The 20,269-nt window shown below is 35.0% G+C and overlaps 1 protein-coding gene and 1 long non-coding RNA gene across 4 annotated transcripts; both read left to right on the top strand.

The window, feature by feature from the left end:
• The first annotated feature begins 1,646 nt into the window (after nucleotides 1-1,646).
• LOC147398739 (uncharacterized) lies at nucleotides 1,647-2,701 on the top strand. The gene is made up of 2 exons (XR_015179996.1): nucleotides 1,647-2,090; nucleotides 2,206-2,701. It is a non-coding gene; the product is annotated as an uncharacterized LOC147398739 (long non-coding RNA).
• An 8,198-nt stretch (nucleotides 2,702-10,899) lies between these two features.
• LOC147398738 (C2 calcium/lipid-binding and GRAM domain containing protein) lies at nucleotides 10,900-19,783 on the top strand. 3 transcript variants are annotated; one of them, XM_086448024.1, is made up of 9 exons: nucleotides 10,900-11,355; nucleotides 14,525-15,721; nucleotides 15,824-16,006; nucleotides 16,108-16,391; nucleotides 17,223-17,339; nucleotides 17,839-18,101; nucleotides 18,189-18,363; nucleotides 18,494-18,760; nucleotides 18,848-19,783. In XM_086448024.1, the coding sequence occupies exons 1-9, from the start codon at nucleotides 10,992-10,994 to the stop codon at nucleotides 19,046-19,048; spliced, it is 3,051 nt and encodes a 1,016-aa protein (XP_086304150.1). In that variant the 5' UTR covers nucleotides 10,900-10,991; the 3' UTR covers nucleotides 19,049-19,783. The 3 variants fall into 3 exon arrangements, with proteins under 3 accessions (XP_086304150.1, XP_086304149.1, XP_086304151.1); XM_086448023.1 differs by having other exon boundaries at nucleotides 10,901-11,355; nucleotides 18,488-18,760; nucleotides 18,848-19,780; XM_086448025.1 differs by lacking the exon at nucleotides 17,223-17,339 and having other exon boundaries at nucleotides 10,901-11,355; nucleotides 18,488-18,760; nucleotides 18,848-19,780.
• Nucleotides 19,784-20,269: the final 486 nt, after the last annotated feature.

Raw genomic sequence — 20,269 nt, 5'->3', positions numbered from 1 at the left:
TTGATTGAAAATTAAACACTTTGGATTGTGTGTCATGTAAAAAATGATTTGATTAGGATCAAGAATAATGATTTTCTAACTAGAAAGTCTCACATGATTAATACTCGAGTGACGTGATATGATCACATAATCATATATCTATTTTCTTGGGATACACAAATGCAAGTCTTAAAAAAAAAAAAAAAGATGTGTATTTGTGTGTTAAAAGAAAATAAATCTATGATTCTGTATCTATAAAACGTTATCTGTGGATTGAAGACTTTCTAGTTACTCTATCAGGACACTAAAACAATGTAAATTCTTACGAAATGACACACCTTGGATCCTGGAATTTTCTGAGGACCACAATACTGTCTACGTGGACCTCAGCGCGAACAACTGTGGAAGAGGTTTTTCTTAAGAAATATCTTGTGGGGGCCACATATCATCAACACTTATTTCAGTGGCTTCAACGCTTTATTTGTAAAGTGCGATAAGTATATAACAGATATTTGTTGTCGGGCCATGGCCTCACCTTCCCTTTTTAGCTTACTTACTTAGTTTCAATCATTCATTTATATTATTTATTTTTAATTGAAATGCAATAAGTAAAAATTAGGTGCCAATAACGCTATTTTTTAAATTTTATGACCCGATGAATCCTACTTAATTTTTGTAGATGCGCTCCTTCTCTAACTTTCTCCTAATCTTGTTTTCCACATAGTTTATATAGAATCGGTGATCCACCAATCGTAGTGTGTCGCATATAATTGGATGTCATCCCCAATTTATAAAAAAGGTCTTGTTAATGGATACTCATTTAATCAAAATAAAAAACGTTAATTCCAAATCCCTTTTTATTAGAATTGATTAGGTTCAAGCTTAAAATGGAGCTGGACTAATAGGAATCGAAATCATTAGGTTCTATCTAATGGGTACCCATAGGTACCTGAAACTGATTTATTTTGTTATTTCTTTTCATATTATAGATGATTAAATGTTTTTTTTTTATATATATTTTAAAATAAATGAGTTACTATTCTAAAAATTTATTATTATTATTATTTTTCTATAGATAGTGGATTGGGCTTGTATTTAAACTTTACCCTAATCCATGGATTATGGTCTTGTCCAAGGACTAGTCCTACGACACATGTAACGCACGCACATCACACACACCAGGTAAGTGAGAGTGTGTCATCGTTGGTGGCCATTGTGGAATTAATGTTTATATGGGGTATCAAATTCACAACCTATGGGCATTAATTGCTTATCAGTCTAAAATTTCCATTGAGCAAATCCTCGAGATTAAAAATTATTATTTTTAACTCAAATAAATCTTTATTATTGAAAAAAAATAATTAATTTGTATCTTTAATATAATAAATAATAATTAAGTTAATATTTTTGTTGATAATATGTTAATTTTTGAAAAAGAAATTTTTGTTATAATGATTTGAAATACTTTTTCTCATTCCATCATTTAGAATTGTAGCCCATGGGTACCCATGATTTTTGATGGTTTTAATTTCATTTATTTTGAAATCGGATTTGAAACCAACAAGACCGAATTAAAATAATGGTTATGGTTCTAAATTTTTTTTTAGAAACTAAATCGAAACCAATCCATTGACATCACTACCGAAATTGACTTTGAAAAAATTAATTTATACCAAAATACCCTCCTAATCCAATTTCCAAAGTATATATTTATTGCATTTGAAGGCACACGTTAACTAAATCCTCTCGCACACGGTAGAGAATCTATGAGCACTGTCAGCAAATTTTTGTGAACCAAAAAGCACTCATTTTGCTATAAATATGGACTGAGGTCTGAGGGAAGCAGAAAAGGCTTCAAGGCAGCATCTCTAGTCTTTCTCAACTTGTAAATCTTCTCTCTTCCAAATTCAAGTCGAAGAATTAAAGGAAAAAGAATAATATGATTGTAGCTTCTCTTTACCCCAAAGACGTCTCCATCAAAACCCACAACACCATTAAATTCCTCTGTAGCTATGGCGGAAAGATCCTCCCTCGTTATCCAGACGTCAAGCTACGCTACGTTGGTGGTGAGACCAGAGTTCTAGCTGTCGATCGATCTATCCCATTTTCAGGTTCGTTCTATTTCTATTTCGATTTCGATTCTTGTAAGAATTAGGAAACTTCTTCGTTTTTTTATTCTTGATCGAAGGATTTTAGATTGAGATTTTTAAATTTTCTTTTTTACAGATCTTCTGTTCAAGTGTGGAGAATTGTGTGGATCATCAGTTATTCTGAGATGTCAATTTCCCAACGAAGATCTTGACGCCTTGGTTTCGATCACATCTGATGAGGATCTCGTTAATCTAATCGAAGAGTACGATCGAGGCAACCAAGCGAAATCGGCACCATTAAAGATCAGAGCTTTTCTTTCATCCCCGAAATCGATCAAAAAAATCTCTCCTCCTCCATCGGCCACTCACTCTGCTTCCTTCGCAACCAATAGATGTCGAAGTTCTGCGATAGTTCCATCTATGGCTGCTGATCGATGCTTCCATCAGTTCTCATCAGCACCGTTTAGAGTTCCAGTTCTCTTCGTGAAATCCGATCGATCAAATCTTAATTACTATAATTGCGTTCCCCATGGAAACCCTAGACATGTCCATGTTTTGCACAACGGAAACTACTGCCAATAACCCGTAGTTTATTACTGTAATTGAATCGTTGAGAAAATTTTTAATATTCTTTTGGATCCTGACTCTAAAACTTACGAGGGGAGAAAGCTGGGCAATCTTGACACGTGTGAGCGAACTTTTTCGAAATTCCAATAGATTAATAGAGCATATAACAAAGTTCGGAGTCGGCAATCATTTCAATTCCGTTAATTTGGAAATGTTTGTAATAAAAATAAAAATAAAAGGGAATTTTTTTTTTTGAGATTATAGATAAAATATTTTATTGGATTTCTTACCCAAAAACTATCATTTTCAAATTTCAACGACTTTTTAAATTCTATCTTCGTTTTTCCTGTTGGAATGTTGAAAAAACTAAAATTTTGAAGATGAAGGGTACAAATATTATTATATTTTATGATTAATTTAGGGATTGTCGATTAATTTGTCAATTCCTTGAATTAATCGACTAACCTCTAATACAAAGAATTTGCAGAATTTTGTGATTACACAAGAGGATAACCGACTTTCCAACATCCCAAATTGCATGTTTGCATGTAAGATGGTGGTCGCCTTGGTTCAATGTGTGGTAGATAAAGATTTGTTTGGGTTAAGATTCTAATTATATTTATCCTATAAAATTGAGTGCTTTTTTGCTCGCATAATTTTTTGTCACAATGATCAAACAATTTCAACCGGTCTCTATATCTCTATATTTAAAGATAGAGACTCCGAACCTAGTTCCAACTGATCTAGATATACCTTTGACAATCCCTCTAGTTCATTATTCATATTTTTAGATTTGAAGACGAAGTGAAAATTTTGGTGATAGTCTTTATTTCACTATTCATTACATGTAAATATCAATTGTGTCCCCACTTTTTACATAAATGTTGTACTTGGTTCAAAGTTATTACTTCAACATTACGAAGCATCATAACTCATTCAAACAACTTCAACAGTTTGTTTCTAGTAATTAGAATCATACAAAATCCTAAATTCAATCAATAGAAATGTAAACAAATAAAAAAATTAATTTCTATATAAAATTAATTTTTAATTATTTTCACTGGTCAATTTTTTTTTTAAATATTTAAATTGGTGTGTAACAAATAAAGTTGGGTGACCAATATCAATTTTATTATTATTTTTAATTATGTGAACAATGAATTAGAAACATTAATAGTGATTTAGAGGAACCCATTGGAGTTCAATTTGGTTCAAAGGAGAGTATCTTCTTTAAAAGCATAGAAGATGCTAATATAGAAACAAAAAATATAGACTTGCGTTGGAATTACTTTTATTTATTTATTTTAAAAAACATTAATTTTCTCTTCCTAAATATATTTGTAAAATTAGGAGAAAATATTATAATATAAAAATTAATAGATTTGGAGGTTATATGCAAATTTATTTGCTAGTGATTTTATTTTTTTATATTGTATTTATTTTTTAAGATATTAAATAAAATTTGTGTTAATCAAAATGAAATTTTAGGATTGTTCAATGAGTCCAACACGCTCAAAATTACTTAAATTGGGCTAATCGAGCTTATCCCAATTTTTAAAAGCTCAATGTCGAATTGAGCTTGGGTTAATGAGCTCTAACCTGATAGTCGGGTTGAGGGTTCTACAATGTGGATTGAGCTTGGGTTGACCTTCTAACCCGCCTAGGTTGCAGTCCAAAGTAACCGTCCACTTTAAAAAACCTTGGACAAAGCCACGAAAAAAATGTTTTTTTATATAACTTAAGTTTTTCCCTAAAATCTTGAGGGCTATTGTGTTAGATTGCCAAATTGGTAATCCCTTTGTGTTCAACTACCCATAGTAAGATTTGAAATCTTACCAAATTAGTAAGGAATGTATTTTTTATATAAAAATAAAGTTGATCCAAAATGGTGTTCCGTTCCTATAGCAATATAAGGTGCTACGTGACACATTTTGATTCAAAATTAAACATTTTGGGTTGTGAGACATGTAAAAAACGACTTGATTAGGAGTTAGGTGTAATTAAACTCTTGCCAAAGGACACCATCTAGACACCATTCCTATCGAATAGGAGCGAGGCATTGTAGATTCCGATATTCTGTGGAGGCCACAACAGTGTCCACAAATAACTCAATCCGTATAACTTAAAAAGAGTTTTTGTTAGGAACAATGACTATGAATGACTCTTTATTGAGAAAAAGTACCGAATAGTCCCCTGATAGGAATATGGACCATTTAAGTCCTATTTAAAAAATATTGACCTATTGAGGATCTTTTGAAGATTTTTTAAGGAAAATATCTGAAATACCCCTTTAACAACTTTAGAAAGTGGTTTGATTTAATAATAAGTCGTGCTGGAGTAACATTGAAATTGACATCGTTTGGGACATTGTTGTGCACAAAATCATTGACGCTTCTCACTCTTATCTTAATGAAAAGCATCTATGGTTCTATAGACACATTCACATCAACAATGTCCCAAATGATGTCAATTTCCATGTTACTTCAGCATTTTCTTTAAAAATATATTGAGTTAAATAAAAAGCTTAGCCAATTTATTTGGTTATTAATATTTGTATAAAAAATAAAAAATAAATATTTTTGTTTATTAAAATTTATTCATAAATTCAATATAGTCTTATTTGACTCATTTAAGTCGCATTGCTAATTTTTGAGTTGAGTCAATTTGATGAACATTCAAGTTGAGTTTTAAAATTATGTTTTAATTATTTAAAATTATTAATATATTTTCATAAATCTAATATACATAGATCAAATCAGTTTGATGATGATGATGATGATGATGACCATACTCATCTCCATCAATATCATCTATGTGAGTTAAAGATTACAAATCTTTAGAAGAGAAAACACGGATTTTTTTTTTTCATTGAAATCTTTTTTTTCATTGTTCTATAGGAGATGACCGTAGTCAAAAGGCATGTCATTAATCTTAAAACATTGGAATGCCCCAAATATTCTCAAATAAACATGTTTATTTAATCCTCAAAAATCATTGAAAGGGTAATTACAATATTTTCACTTAAAAAATCCTTCTTAGACTGATACTTGATAAAATGGGTACTATAGAGTCCATATTTTTAGAAAGGACTTTTTTACACACGTTTTCAAAAAATTGGTATATATATATATATATATATATATATATATATATATATATAAAGATAGAGTCGTGCTAGAACCAAAATTCATGATTACTTTAAAAAAAAAAAAAACCTCCTGGTTTGCGCAAATCTCGTTATTAGGATTCTATAAAAAATAAAAATAATAATAATAAATAAATAAATAAAATTTATCTTTATGAAAAAATTCTCAGTTATTTTCTTGCTTGAATTTCACTTATGTTTGAATTTCACCTCTATTTTAATACATGTGGCAAATCTTTTTTTTTTTCTCCTTTGTTAGATGTTAAGATGCTTGTGTTGTATTTTGTAATTGTCTTTTATCTTTTCTAGACTTACATAGTGTGAAAATCCAAACCAATGCTTCAAAAAAATACCTCGGTCTTTATGGTGTGGAAAGTTTTAGTCTTTAATGTAAGGATCCAATGACCTACTTTGGCATACCCTTTCCATACCTCCTTTTCCATTCAAAACCTCTTAACCACAGAGGAGTCCCTTTTTTTCCTTTTTCATAATAGATTTCCTAAGACTTTTTTTTTGGTTAACAGGTATCTGAACTTAGGTCTCACTAGTGGGACTGAGTGAGCCATGGCCTAGACCAAGGCATATGGGTCCTTCCCCTGAGTATGTGCAACGCTCGCACATCACACACACTAGGTAAGTGAGGGTACACCCTCATAGGTGGCCTCGTGGAGCCATTGCTCATACTAGGTATAAAACACACAACTCACGGACTCTAACCGATTATTGGATTGCCATTGAGCCAACCCCTCGAGGTTATAGCCTCGCCATGAATTGATCCGTGTACATGGGGTTGACTTTGATACCTCATGTTAAAGACTCAAACTAATGCTCCAAAAATATATAGGTGTTAATTAAGTGAGAAGTTTAAGTCTTAACCTAAGTTTCATAAAACATATATGTTATTGTCAATGAGAAGCAACTGTTAATCAATCAGTGAGTTCTAGTATTGAGAGGCTGCTATAAAATCCTAAATCTTTAAAAGGATATTTATAATAGTTTGCTAGCTTAGAAACATTGTATTCTTTGATGTGGATCCATAGATTTCTCTCAATTTTCTCTCTCATGTTTACAAAATTCTATCATAATTTAATTTTATGTGCTTTGGATTGGCAGATTGAATGCCAAGTAGAAGAGTAGGAAAAGACAGATCTAGAAGATATCTGGTTCCTAGATTTCGAAAGAGAATTCAGATAAGGGTACTTAATTTAGTAAAATAATGTGTCCAGTCAACAGTGAGGGTTATATATATTGGTCAAATTCAAGGAATTATATACCTGAAAAACTAATTGTTGGGTGTCTCTTTTAACGAAAAGAGCAGCATTGTACTGGAGTTCTATTAGTGACTCATCTTGGGAAGTGGGGAGGTTAGGTTCTTGGCTTTATTTTAGGATTCTTGGTTTACATCAAGAAATTAAAGAACACAGACTTCTCCTCTACAATTTTTATTTTATTTTTTATAATTTAGAACTAGAGGGTTCATATTAGCTGCTAATATAATGGGGAAAGCATATTCTCTGGAGAATTATATGGAAATGAAATCTGTAATTAGTTGTTAGACACTTAGATTGACTGAATTAGTAATTCGCATCAAATTTGGTGTCTTTTCATCAAAAAGTTGACTTCAGACTTCTTAGTATATTTTAGGGACAATGACCCCAAAGACATATTTTTTGAAAGAGTCGTGCTGGGGTGACAAAAGGAAGACACAATGACGTGCACGATACTGTAGATGTTTTTCCGTGAGATACGAGTAAAAAAGCATTTGCGGTTATGTGCGCTCCACCACATTATTTCTCACTCTTGTATCTCCGTTTGTTTCATTCCTGCATTTTTCTTTTTGAAAATATATTTTGTAACTCAACCTGACAGGATAACTCAAAAATCATTGTCGTGGCAGGTGCAAGAATTACAGATTTTTCCCTTTGAGATACAAAAATGCACATGTTTTATGGGGATGTATAGTTGTGTATCCCGAGGTAAAAATTTATGGTTCTTGCAAAGTACACATCAATTGAGGTTTTGAGTCACCTCATTACACTATTTTATTAGAGTGTTGAATGTGATATTATAATAAGGACTTTTAGCATAATAATTCCATGGGTTTATGGCAATGGTAAAAAAAAGTCACTTTTTTTTTTTTTAATACGCAAAATAGGACTATTTGCTATATAACTCATGTCTTAATTTCTCTAAAAAATCCTTAATAAATAATCTTCTAAATTGTAATTTCCTCCTTCCCAATATTTTATTATTTCTCTAAGAAACCCTTAATAAATATTAAAGAATCATCTCATTGGTGGATGATATCGAGATAACTCAAACAATATCGAATTAATCAAGAGGCCCCTGTTAGAGTTCTAGTGTTTTCAATTTCCCACAAAAAAATAGATCAGGTTTTCTAATTTAGGTAAAGTGGTATATAAAGTAAAATAAGGGGGGGGGGGGGGGGGGGGAGGGTAAACATAAGAAAGTTGTGGATCCTCTGTAGTTCGCATTTCTTGTAGTGTGGTTAGACAACAGAGAAAATGCCATTTGGCAACAATATTAAAATCCCTTCATTGAATATTTTGGAATTCAGTGGCCGTTCATTTTCAAAGCCCTTGATTAGACTTAGAATAATTTAATTTAATTTATTTTTAAATATGATTTAAGTAATGATCTGTACATGCCTGATGTGTTAGATTTTCCTTTTAACATGGCCTCTCTATTGTGGAAAGACGACTATAGAGAACTACAGGAAACACGAACTACAGAGGATCTACTCCCACTTCGAAGGAGGGTTGACTACTTCGACATTTTGGAGAAATCCCTTTAGTTACATGCCAGTGGCTCTTTAGGTTTTTAAAGTGATGACACACCCTTGTTAATTTGCAAAACTACATGTAACCTGTGCATTATCTATACATTGAACATAAATGTGAAATTAATATATATATATATATATATATATATCCAAAATTTCTTTGGATCGATGAAGGCAATACATCTCAACAGATTCTGATAATGGTAACAGGTTAAACAAACACACCATCTGACCTTATGTAGGTACTATTATTGATGGAAACCTCAAGCTATTAAAAATCTAAGTAGGGGAGGTCCATCATTACTTTTATAAATGAGAGATGAGGGCCTAAAGTCTTCTTATTTGCATGGTCCTTATTCCATCAAGATTACTTGTTGGCCCATAAAGAGTGTTCCCTTTTAGGGTAACACAATTGAGTTTCTTTTATTCATTGGCTTTCTATTATTGGAATCCATTATTTAGTAAAACGCCAAAATGTGAGTCTAATAGCTCTTCCATGTTTTGGTGAATATTTGATACACTTTCCTATATTTTCAAATTAATGACATGCTTTTTTACCTCGGTCATCTCTTATGGATAAATAAGAAAGAGAGCTTCTACTGTCACACGAACTTTTGCTAACAACATCCCAAGATATGTGCCAATTCTTTGATGATTTACATATGAATTAGGGTGGTGTTACCAAAAGTTGGTGTGGCAATAAAATCTCTCTAAAAAAAATTAAGGGAGTTTGGGTTAGCTTAACCTAGCCCTAAAGAGATAATTGAGCCTTGGTCTAGCCCCAAACTATATAGCTCGAATTGGTAAATCAAGTCCTAGTCAAACACACAACAGGCTTGCATGGGATAAAGATTTGTCTTCAAGGTAAGATTCATGAAGTGGTAATGAGACATAAGATGGGATGATCGAGGTGGAAAATCTCCTGGTCTCACCTGAGTCCTCCAATTGGCACAAAGTATAAATCATTGTAAAAAAATGAACTCAACAACTTCCATTGTGCAAACACCGTAAATGAATCTACCAATCCTTAAATTCCTAAAATGATAATAGCAAGGGTCAAGATTAAGGTCCTAACTCTTATGTTTTAGATCGAACTTTGTGTGAACATTAAAAAAGAGCTTTGGTTGAGTAAAGAAAGTCCCCTCAAAACAATATTGAGACATAACTACCTTACCCCAAATGTTCATCTGTCATGGTCTGTCTTGCATCAATCTTGTGTATAAAACAAAGGCCAACACATCATCAAATAAATTAATTAGTTGTTTGGTTACAAAATAGTTTGAGTCCTAATCCAGAGCGGTGTCCAGTTTGTTTAACAATCTATAGTGTTTATGTAACCCGCTTTTATAAGAGATTAAACACATTGATCTGCAAACATGAATTGGTTAGGAGTTCGACGAGTCATTTTTTGATCAGACTCTTTAGTGCTTTTCACATCAAGCATGCAAGCGTCGTTTTGTAAACAAAGGCACTTTTGTAAACTAGGAATGACATTCAATACACATGGGTACATGTGATGAATGGATCCAGATTTCTCTGAGCAAATTTTTTTTTTTGGTGCCCGACGTGTTTTAAACACCAACCAAACATATGTCACGTAAACACCATTCCTATTCTGCAGAAACAGGACATCATATATGATCCCGATTCAGCAGTTTAACGTCCTTTCCTAAAAAAATGTTTTTGGCTTCTCAATTGGCCTACTAATTCTGTAAGAGAAATAATTCTAGAGAGGTCCAATCTTGAGGTCACTTCAACATTATTCCATGAATTTTCAGAGAATACACTATACATACATGAGTCATGTTGGGGGTGACACAGGATTTACTGTGATTCTCACAATTCTTACGTGAAGGTGTATACATAACCTTAAATGATTTTACTCGTATCACGAGGAAACACATTTACGGTTATATGTATATCCCACGTCAAACTTGTGAGAATCACAGTAAATACCGTGTCATTCCAGCATTTTCCTATGTGTATTTACTGCGATTCTCACAAATCTGATGTGGGATGTGCATATAAATATAGATGTGTTTTCTTGCGATACGAGTAAAAATCATCTACGGTTATGTATGCATGTCCACGTCAGAATTGTGAGAATCGCAGTAAATCCCGTCTCACCCCAGCATGACAATACGAATTACATGAAATTAGATGTCGAATGACGTGGCCTCCGTTAGGCTCCTCGCATACTTGTTTTGGTACGCGAATTCGAAAAAACGGTTTCGCTCCACGCAGACTCTCTCTCTCTCTCGTGTCGCTTTACATTCTCTCCACGTTTCAAAATGTCTTCTCCCACTATTCTTTTCTCTCCTCCAATATCTCTTTTCTGATATAGAAATCTATCTTCAAATCGATTCTACTCCGAGTTTCACAATTGGGGATCACTAAAGAAACAAAGATGCGACTATATGTATCAGTGTTGGAAGCAAGGGATTTGCCTATGAAGGATTCAGAAGGAATGATCGACCCTTATGTGAAGATTCAGGTTGGGAAATATAAATCCACAACTCGGGTTGTGAGAAAGAATCTCTACCCGGTTTGGAATGAAGAGTTTGTGTTCAGGGTCAATGACTTTGATGAGGACCTCATTGTCTCTGTTTTCCACCACGAAGACCATGGTTTATTTAATTGTTCTGGAGATTTATTGGGTCGGGTTCGGGTTCCCGTCTGGTCGGTTCTTTCGGAAGATAAGCTGACCTTACCACCCACTTGGTTTTCTCTGGAGAAGCCCAAGACTTGGAAATCCATCGCCAAGGACTCTGGTGAGTTTAGCCTTAATTTTTATTTTTTCAGTCTCTTTGCTTCTGTTGTTGTTGTTGTTGTTGTTGTTCAATAATTCTGTAAATGTGGCCCCACTGCACACAAATGGTTTTAAAAAGTAGTTATGTTGATGAAGAGTTACTGTGATTTGTAAAAAATGAGATTTTTTTATTTTTGTTGATAAAAAAAATAAGAAAATTGTTATGGGTGAGAAAACATTATCTGAAGAACAGGATGGTATTAAATATTATTACTTGTGTACTAAATGGATGAAAGTGATCCAGTTATCCTGGTTTGGTATGGAAGGTTGTAATAAGAATTCGACCATTCACGGGTTTGTGGAACTAATGGTGCAGCATTAGGTTGTAAATTGAACTTAGCCGCTTAGCGTAGAGGAATCTTATGATTTGGTTATTAAGCTGGATAAAACTTTAAGTCCTCATGGTTGTGATGCAAGATGTGTAGAGTAACGTAGTAGAAACTTCGACAATGTTTTGTTCCTTCTCGTTTCGTATGGAATTAGAGGAGGAATTTCAGTAGCTCTCTATAACTTATGAGCAATAGCTTGTAAAATACGGTTTCTCATTGGACTCCCAAAACTGAAGTCCTTATAGGACTTATTACTAAGAAGAAACAAGAGATGAGCAAGGAATCTCAAATTCTTTATTAGAATTCAGATGTATTACAAAATGTAGTCTGAGGAGTATTGTATTTATAGATTTTAAACCGGGCATAGTAACTACCTTAAGAACCAGCTTTTACAAACAAAAACTAATTAAAATATTATTACAACAACTGTAGCTAAGTTATGTCCAACTCAAACACAACTCATGATGAGTTGGTTTGTTTTATAATCTTTCAAACAACTACTAATGTTGAGTTGTTAGTTTGAACTCATTCCACCGACTCAATGAAACAACTCAGGCTGAGTTGTTTCTTTTCCACAGGCTTCTAACAACTTCTATTTGATTTTGTGTTGGCAACAAGAGTCGTTGATGACTCTTTAATTCTCACCCTCAACGCCGACTCTTTGCTTATAAAAAATCTTGAACAAGCAGGCACCACTTGTTCAGCATGGGAAGATCACTGAATTTCTAGTGTTCAATGGATATATAGTAGCACCAGCACACTCTAGTCTCTTCATCAAATTCTAGTACGGGAAGGTCACAACAATTCTCGTTTATGTGGATGATTCAATCATCGTTGGAGACGAGACAAAAATTTGCTTGATTCGCAAACATCTTGCAACAAGGTTTGAGGTGAAAGAGTTGGGGGAGTTGCAACATTTTCTCGGATTAGATGTAGGTCAATGTCAAAAAGGACTATTCTTGTTCCAGAAGAAATATGCAAACTATCTGCTTGAGAAATTTAGCATGTCAGATTGCTAGCCTGTTGCGACACCCGCATAGTTAAATGCCAAATTAAGAATGGATGTTGGAGAAGAGCTGGAAGCTATGACGATGTTTTGATAGTTAATTGGAAGCCTTATTTACTTGACATTGTCACAACTCGACATTGCTCGTGTTATGGGAATTGTGAGCAGATTTATGCAGAATCCATGAAAACCACACTTAGAAGCAATTCGAAGAATACTGAGACACATCAAAGGCACTATGGATCATGAGATTCTTTATCAGAAAGGAATCAAGTGCAAAATAGTTGGACACTGCGACACAGACTATGCATGATATATGTGAACTCATCGGTCAACTACTGGATATTCATTGTCTTGGATCTGGAGCAATCTTTTGGTGCAGCAAAAGACAACATACTGTGTCTTTATCAACTACTGAAGTATAAGTGTCGAGCAACATCCATGGCAGCACAAGAATGCGTATGGTTGATATAACTACTAGGAAATCTCAAGCAAGTTGTGGACTATGTAGTTGGACTGTATTGTGACAACGAGAGGCTATTATACTTGTAGAAATCCTGTCTTTCATGCAAGAACAAAGCACGTTAAAATTCATTATCATTTCATACGAGGAAAAAGTACTACATTGAGAGATTGATTTACTACCAGTGACTTCAGAGGAACAAATGATCGACATTTTCACCAAAGGTTTATCACTTCCCAAGTTTTTGAAGCTCAAAAATCAATTTTACATGATGTGCAAAGAGTCGGTGTTGAGGGGGAGTGTTGAAGAGTCATCACCGACTCTTGTTGCCAAGAAAAAATTGACTCCAAGACTTGGTTTAGAAGTTGTTAGAAACCTATGAAAAATAAACAACTCATCCTGAATTGTTTCATTAAGTAGGTGGGATGAGTTCAAATTAACAACTCATCATGAGTTGTGTTTGAGTTTGACACAACTCAGCTGTAACTGTTTTAATACTATTAATTAGTTTTTCCTTGTATAAGTCGGTTCTTGAGGTGGTTAGTGAGTCGGTTTAAAAGTCAAAATAAGGTTTCTAATAAGATTTGAAATTTTCTCTTTCAGTTTCTTCTCAGTAATAAGGACTTTGGAGTTGGTGTCCAACGAGACACCGAATTTTTATGAGCTATTGCTCTTAAGTTATAGAGCATAGAAGCGTTGCCAGTATTTTTATGAAACAATAAAGAACAAAATGCTGCCGAAGTTTCATCCCACCCACTCAATGAAACCACTCAGACCGAGTTGTTTCTTTTCCGCGTACTTCTAACAAGTTCAAACACCGACTCATGAAGTCGGTGATGACTCTTCAAAATGTAAATAATTCGATTAGAGTTGGCAAATATGAGTGCTCAATTGGAATTAAAGTGATGTAATAGAGGGAAAATGCCATAATAGGTACATAGACTATAGAATACAAAGCCTTAATCTGGCTATTGAAAACAAAAGGGTTCCTAATTATTGACCCCCCCCCCCCCCCCTGTGGGACAAATCAATCTGATGTGCTTCAGCTCAGAAATAGTGGTCCCTCCAAAGTTAGTCACTGCTTTCTATGTCATCCATGTTTCCTTCCTCGTTAGAACCAGTAATGGAACTTTCTGTGGAATCTGTGAAACAATAGAATTAAATATTAATATTCACATCTTACAATGGTGAAGGGAGTACTTCTCACTTCCAGTTGGTTTCTTAATTGAAGTTGTCATGCCATGCCTGTTAGCATGTTGTGTACCCTTTGAATCTGAAATCAAACAACACAGCTTTATATGTAAAAATACATTTTTTTGCTCATTGGATATAGGGAAGATTCTTCTCACTCTATCTTTACATGGAGGAAGCAACAGCCCTTTGAATGTCAATCTTTGTCCTTCACATTCAAATGAATGTGCTGTCCTAGCTGAACCATCTCACAATATTTTTAGCTCCACAGCTATATCACGGAAGTTCCCGGAGGGAAAACGTTTGTTGAAAACAATTGCAGGCCGTTTAGAAAGGATTTTCAATAAGAATGAGGAAGAGATCAAATCTGAATCAAGAAAGGATGATTCATCAGAGTTATCTAGTATTTCTGATTATGAGGATTGTGTTTCTGAACCTTCACCTAGTTGTACTTTTGAAGAAGCTATTGAGTTGATGCAGTCAAAAGATAATGAACTTGAAATTCCAGAGAATTTGTCGGGGGGTACCCTTCTTGATCTGACATACATGGTGTCGCCGAAAGATCTTAATGCACTCCTTTTCACACCAAATTCACAGTTCAGGATAGATCTGGCACAAATGCAGGGAATGACAGATTTACAAGAGGGATCTTGGGCATGGAAATCTGGAGAGGGGTCGTGTTTAACTAGAGTTGTAACTTACACTACAGCTGCAACAAAGTTGGTAAAAGCTGTTAAAGCTATGGAGGAGCAATCTTATCTCAAAGCAGATGGAAGAGAGTTTGTAGTTTTGACAAATGTGAGCACACCAGATGTTCCCTATGGAACTTGTTTTCATGTAGAGTTACTTTTCAGAATACTGCCCGGACCTGAGTTATCTTCAGGAGCAGAATCTGTCCGTCTTGTAATATCTTGGAACGTGAACTTCAATCAGAGCACGATGATGAGAGGCATGATTGAAGGAGGAACTCGGCAGGGACTGAAAGAAAGTTTTGAAAAGTTTGCGGACTTGATGGCTCAAAATTTTAAGCTGGTGGACTCCACAGAAATGTTGGACAAGGAACAGATGTTGGCAATGTTGCAAATGGAGCACAAATCATGCTGGCAGTTGGCAATTCAGTACTTCTGGAATTTCCCCATGTTTTCCACCATTGTCATGGGTTTTTATGTCCTAGTGCATATCTTCCTGTCTGTTCCCAAAGAACTCTGTGGTTTGGAGTTTTATGGTTTGGACTTGCCTGATACTTTCGGAGAGTTGATCACTTGTGGAATCTTGGTTATTCAAGTGGAACGTGTTTTCAAGATGATTTCGCATTTTGTGCAAGCTATATGTCAAAGGGGTGGGTTAAGTTGCATTTGTTATTTAGTTATTTAATCTGGTCTGACTATTTGTGTAATTCTGTAAGAATTTTTGCCATCTTTTCATTCTTTTTTTTCTTTAGGAAGTGATCATGGTGTCAAATCCCAAGGCGACGGATGGGTTCTTACGGTGGCTTTGATTGAAGGAAATAGCTTAGCATCTGTGGATTCAACTGGGTTTTCAGATCCCTATGTTGTTTTCTCGTGCAATGGTAAAACTAGAACAAGTTCAGTCAAGCTTCAAACATGTGATCCTCAATGGAACGGTAACGTTTTGAATTGCTTTGGAATTTTTTTTTTCATTGCAGATATTTTCTATTTATTCACTTGGAAATTTGCTACATTGCGCATTCGAGAAATTACACAGAGATACTGGAGTTTGATGCCATGGAAGAGCCACCCTCGATGCTGGATGTGGAAGTTTTTGATTTTGATGGTCCATTTGACCAGGCCACATCACTTGGGCACACTGAGATCAATTTTCTGAAACGCACGTCCATAGAACTATCCGACATATGGATCACCCTTGGTGGAAAATTGGCACAGGCGTCTCAGTCTAAACTGCACTTGAGAATTTTTCTGAGCAATGACAAAGGGGTAGAAACCATAAAGGAGTACTTAACGAAGATGGAGAAGGAAGTTGGGAAGAAGGTAAATATCTAGTAAGTAGTGTGAGATATTCTGGGTTTATTTTGTGATTAGAATATCTGTGATTGAAGTCCACTGATCTTTAATAAACCTGACATCCCATACCATACTTGTGTTCCACCAACTCATCCATTTGAACCATTCAATAGGTGGCTTTCTCTTGGGATGAGCACTGTTCAATTGTTAGACTCTGTCGGTAGAATTTTGATGGCCAAAAGAAGTACTATTAATGAGTAAAATGTTCACACATTGAGATGTTAGAATGGTCAGGCTGATTTTAGAGTATGATTCATCTAATGGGTGCATGCCAAGGGGATGGTCAGGATCTATGTTACTGGGTTTGTTAATATCATATTAAATAGTGAACTGGCACAAACCGAACCAGTCTGAGGTTCAGTTCTTAGCGGGTTCATCAAAAAACAGCAAACCTAACGAACCCCCTTATTTTGGTAAATTTTAGAGATGTACCCATGGTTTGGTCAAATATTAGATATAACCCTTATTTTAGAAATCTCAAGATTTGGTCAATATTAAAGATATCCGTTTGTTTTTAAACTGATGGTATGCCCCCTTGACCTCAGTCTCTATGAGATTATCATAAATGACTTAAATATCTGCTGTGAGCTACCTCTACGAACCGGGTTCATTCAAGAGTGATGAACCATGAACCCAAATTCAAACTGAGCGAACCAACGAACTAGGTAATATAGGTCTGGATCAATGAGTTATTGGGTGATTTCTGGTATGAGATTATCATTCATTAAGAATGGACATAATGGTCAGTTATAGTTTCTCGTCTAATGTTCGGCTAACTCCATGCTGTCTACTTGACAGTTGAACCTTCGTTCACCTCAGAGTAATTCAGTGTTTCAGAAACTGTTCGGGTTGCCACCAGAAGAATTCCTTATCAGTGACTTCTCTTGTTACGTGAAGAGAAAGATGCCTTTGCAGGTGCCAATAATTTTTGTTGGTGTCAATGCATGGTTTCAGAAATATATATATATGGACAGCGTTCGGTAGACAAAATTGTAGACAACATTCTATACAAAGTTTTGTCTTATATGGTTAAAGATCATCCTTACAAAAAATCAGCCCATTCCGAAACTTCAAACCCCATGAAAAGTGGTTGCAAACTAATGGTAAAAAATTGACGGTCTACGATTCTTCAACTTAAAAACTAGGCTTAGAAATTTCAGAATGGGCTGATATTCTGTGAGGATGATTTCCTCACCTGGCTCACCATAGAGATCATCCTCACAAAAAATCAAGCCATTCCGAAACTTTTAGCCCATATAGGACAAAACACTTTGTGTAGAAGTTTGGGATACGGATCTTAGGATGATGGGTTTTTTTTAATCTTAGTGAGAGTCTTGTTTTATAGATGAGTGAGTTCATTAAAGTACATAAAATTTTAAACATAGCATGTAATTTTGATGGGTTTTTGGTGCAGGGCCGGATTTTCCTATCTGCAAGAGTAGTTGGATTCTATTCTAACTTATTTGGACATAAAACAAAATTTTTCTTTCTCTGGGAGGATATTGAAAATGTTCAAGTGATCCCCCCGTCCCTGGCGTCTATGGGTTGCCCATCACTAGTCTTTGTTCTACGAAAAGACCGGGGTCTCGATGCTAGACATGGTGCAAAGTCTCAGGATGAACTAGGAAGGCTTAGATTCCATTTTCAATCATTTGTGTCATTCAATGTAGCCAGCAGGTATCAAGTTATATCCCATTTTGAAGTACTTTAATTTCTATATAATTTCGTCAATGAAGATGTAAGATGGCAAAATTGTGATTACAGAACAATCACGGCCTTATGGAGAGCAAGAACACTAACCCCCAGGCAGAAAGAACAGTTAGTAGAATACCAGCAGAATCAAGAAGGAAGATCTGTTCAAATTGAAGATACTGGATCATTTTTGGGTGTCGAAGATGCCAATATGTTGAAGGTTTATTCTGCAGAACTTCCCGTCAATGTAAGTGTATAGTTCTTTTTTATTGTTATGGCAAGTACTTTTTGAGTATAATTTGAAGTATCTCTGCCCATTATTTTTGTGATACTGTTGTTTGAATACTGAAACTTTGTTTGAATAAATGCAGATAAAGTCGTTGATGGAAATGTTTGATGGAGGGGAGTTGGACCACAAAGTAATGGGGAAATCCGGTTGTCTCAACTATGAAACGACACCATGGGAAGCTGTAAGACCTGATGTGTATGAAAGAAATCTTAGTTACAAGTTCACTCGCCATGTTTCGATCTTCGGAGGGGAAGTTACCAGCACACAGCAAAAGTCTCCCATTTTTATTGATAAAGGGTGGATTGTGGATGAAGTTATGACGCTCCACGATGTCCCATTCGGAGACTACTTCCGCGTATGAGAGATATATAGTCCTCAATGTTTCATTTGCATATTTCTATTTCAGTTCCAAGTTTTTGTTCTGAATTCTTTCTATGGGCAGGTTCATTTGAGGTACCAGATTGAGACCCATAGTCTTGCTTCCTTGGCATGCCAATGTGATGTTTACTTGGGGATTGGATGGCTAAGAAGCACCAAGTTCCAGCAGACGATCACCCGAAATATAACAGAAAAGTTCACCAATCGTTTGAAGGAAAACTTTGAGCTAGTGGAGAGAGAGATTCTATTTGCAACTCCAGGATAATTTTACGTGACAAATGAAGACTGTTACCGAGCTTTTAGTGCTGCTGATCATACCCAGAGTTCAGCCCAAGAGAAACTCAGCTGAACTTGGGATCTCATGGATCTGTATCCTTGGTCGTGGATGAAGTCATGCTCATGTAACTTATAGCCGTGTGCCGAACACGGTGGTGTCCAAGTGGATATAGATTTTTACAAAGAAACGATTCTTCCACTACTAATACAGGGAAACAAAAATTACTTAATTTATCAAAACAAAAGTTGGTGATTTTGGAGGGATGGTTTTTATTTCTGATTAAGATGATAAAATGGGTGATTATAATTTGCGTTTGGTCATGGGTGAGCAGAGGGCATGACAAGATTGTTTGCATTTTTGTAATAGTTTTGCAGAGGGATAAGCAAGCACGCTGCGTTTGCAAAAATCTGATGGAACTTTAAAGTCACTAGATTTCTGAAGCTTCCTTTATTTGTGTATTTAATGTCTAAAATTCCATCATGATAGTGGCAAGCCGAGCCTTGATAAGCTACTCGAGAAGGATTGAGTGTTCGAAACCCTATGAAGCAATGAAATCCTTGGGGTCACCCTCCGGGTTCTGTTGACCCTTGATTCAACAGTTGCACGTAGGACTTTTTGAGGGGTTATTTTTCCAAAAACATTTCTCACCAACTTTAAATTTGCAAGTGTACTTCCAACGCTTATGTTTTGTGATTCTTAAAAATTGGAAACCTACAGCAAACTTAAACAGAACCACAATCTATTTGACATTAAGGAAAGTTTCAAGTAAAAAAGTAGAAAAAAGACGCCACGACGAAATAGTGCACAAAACAATTGTAACAGCGAGCCAACTTCACAGCCTATGTTATGATGGGGGTGATATAATATAGTCATCGCAGTCATGTAGAAGATGTCAATTTTGATCTTTATCATGCTAATTTCTGAAATCAGAGTAGGATGATCCAACTTTCACTCTCAACGTTCTTTTTCAATTTCATATGGTACATTGATTTATAAATGTAGATCATAACTTGTACTTAAAAAGCTGATTTAGGTATGGGTCGTGGTAGAATGACCTCAAGATTGTACCTCATATCGCACATCCTGACATGAAAATCTGTAGGAACCATAGATTCTTTTTTACTCTAATCTTGATGAAAAGCATCTATGGTTCTTACATACTTTCACGTATGTGGTACAATCTTGAGGTCACTTCAGCATTATTCTTCA

Source organism: Akebia trifoliata, chromosome 7, assembly GCF_017979445.1.
Source record: "Akebia trifoliata isolate Shusen 1 chromosome 7, ASM1797944v1, whole genome shotgun sequence".
Lineage (NCBI taxonomy): Eukaryota > Viridiplantae > Streptophyta > Magnoliopsida > Ranunculales > Lardizabalaceae > Akebia > Akebia trifoliata.
Note: the sequence above shows the minus strand (reverse complement) of the source record. Positions and strands in the feature narration are given on the sequence as shown.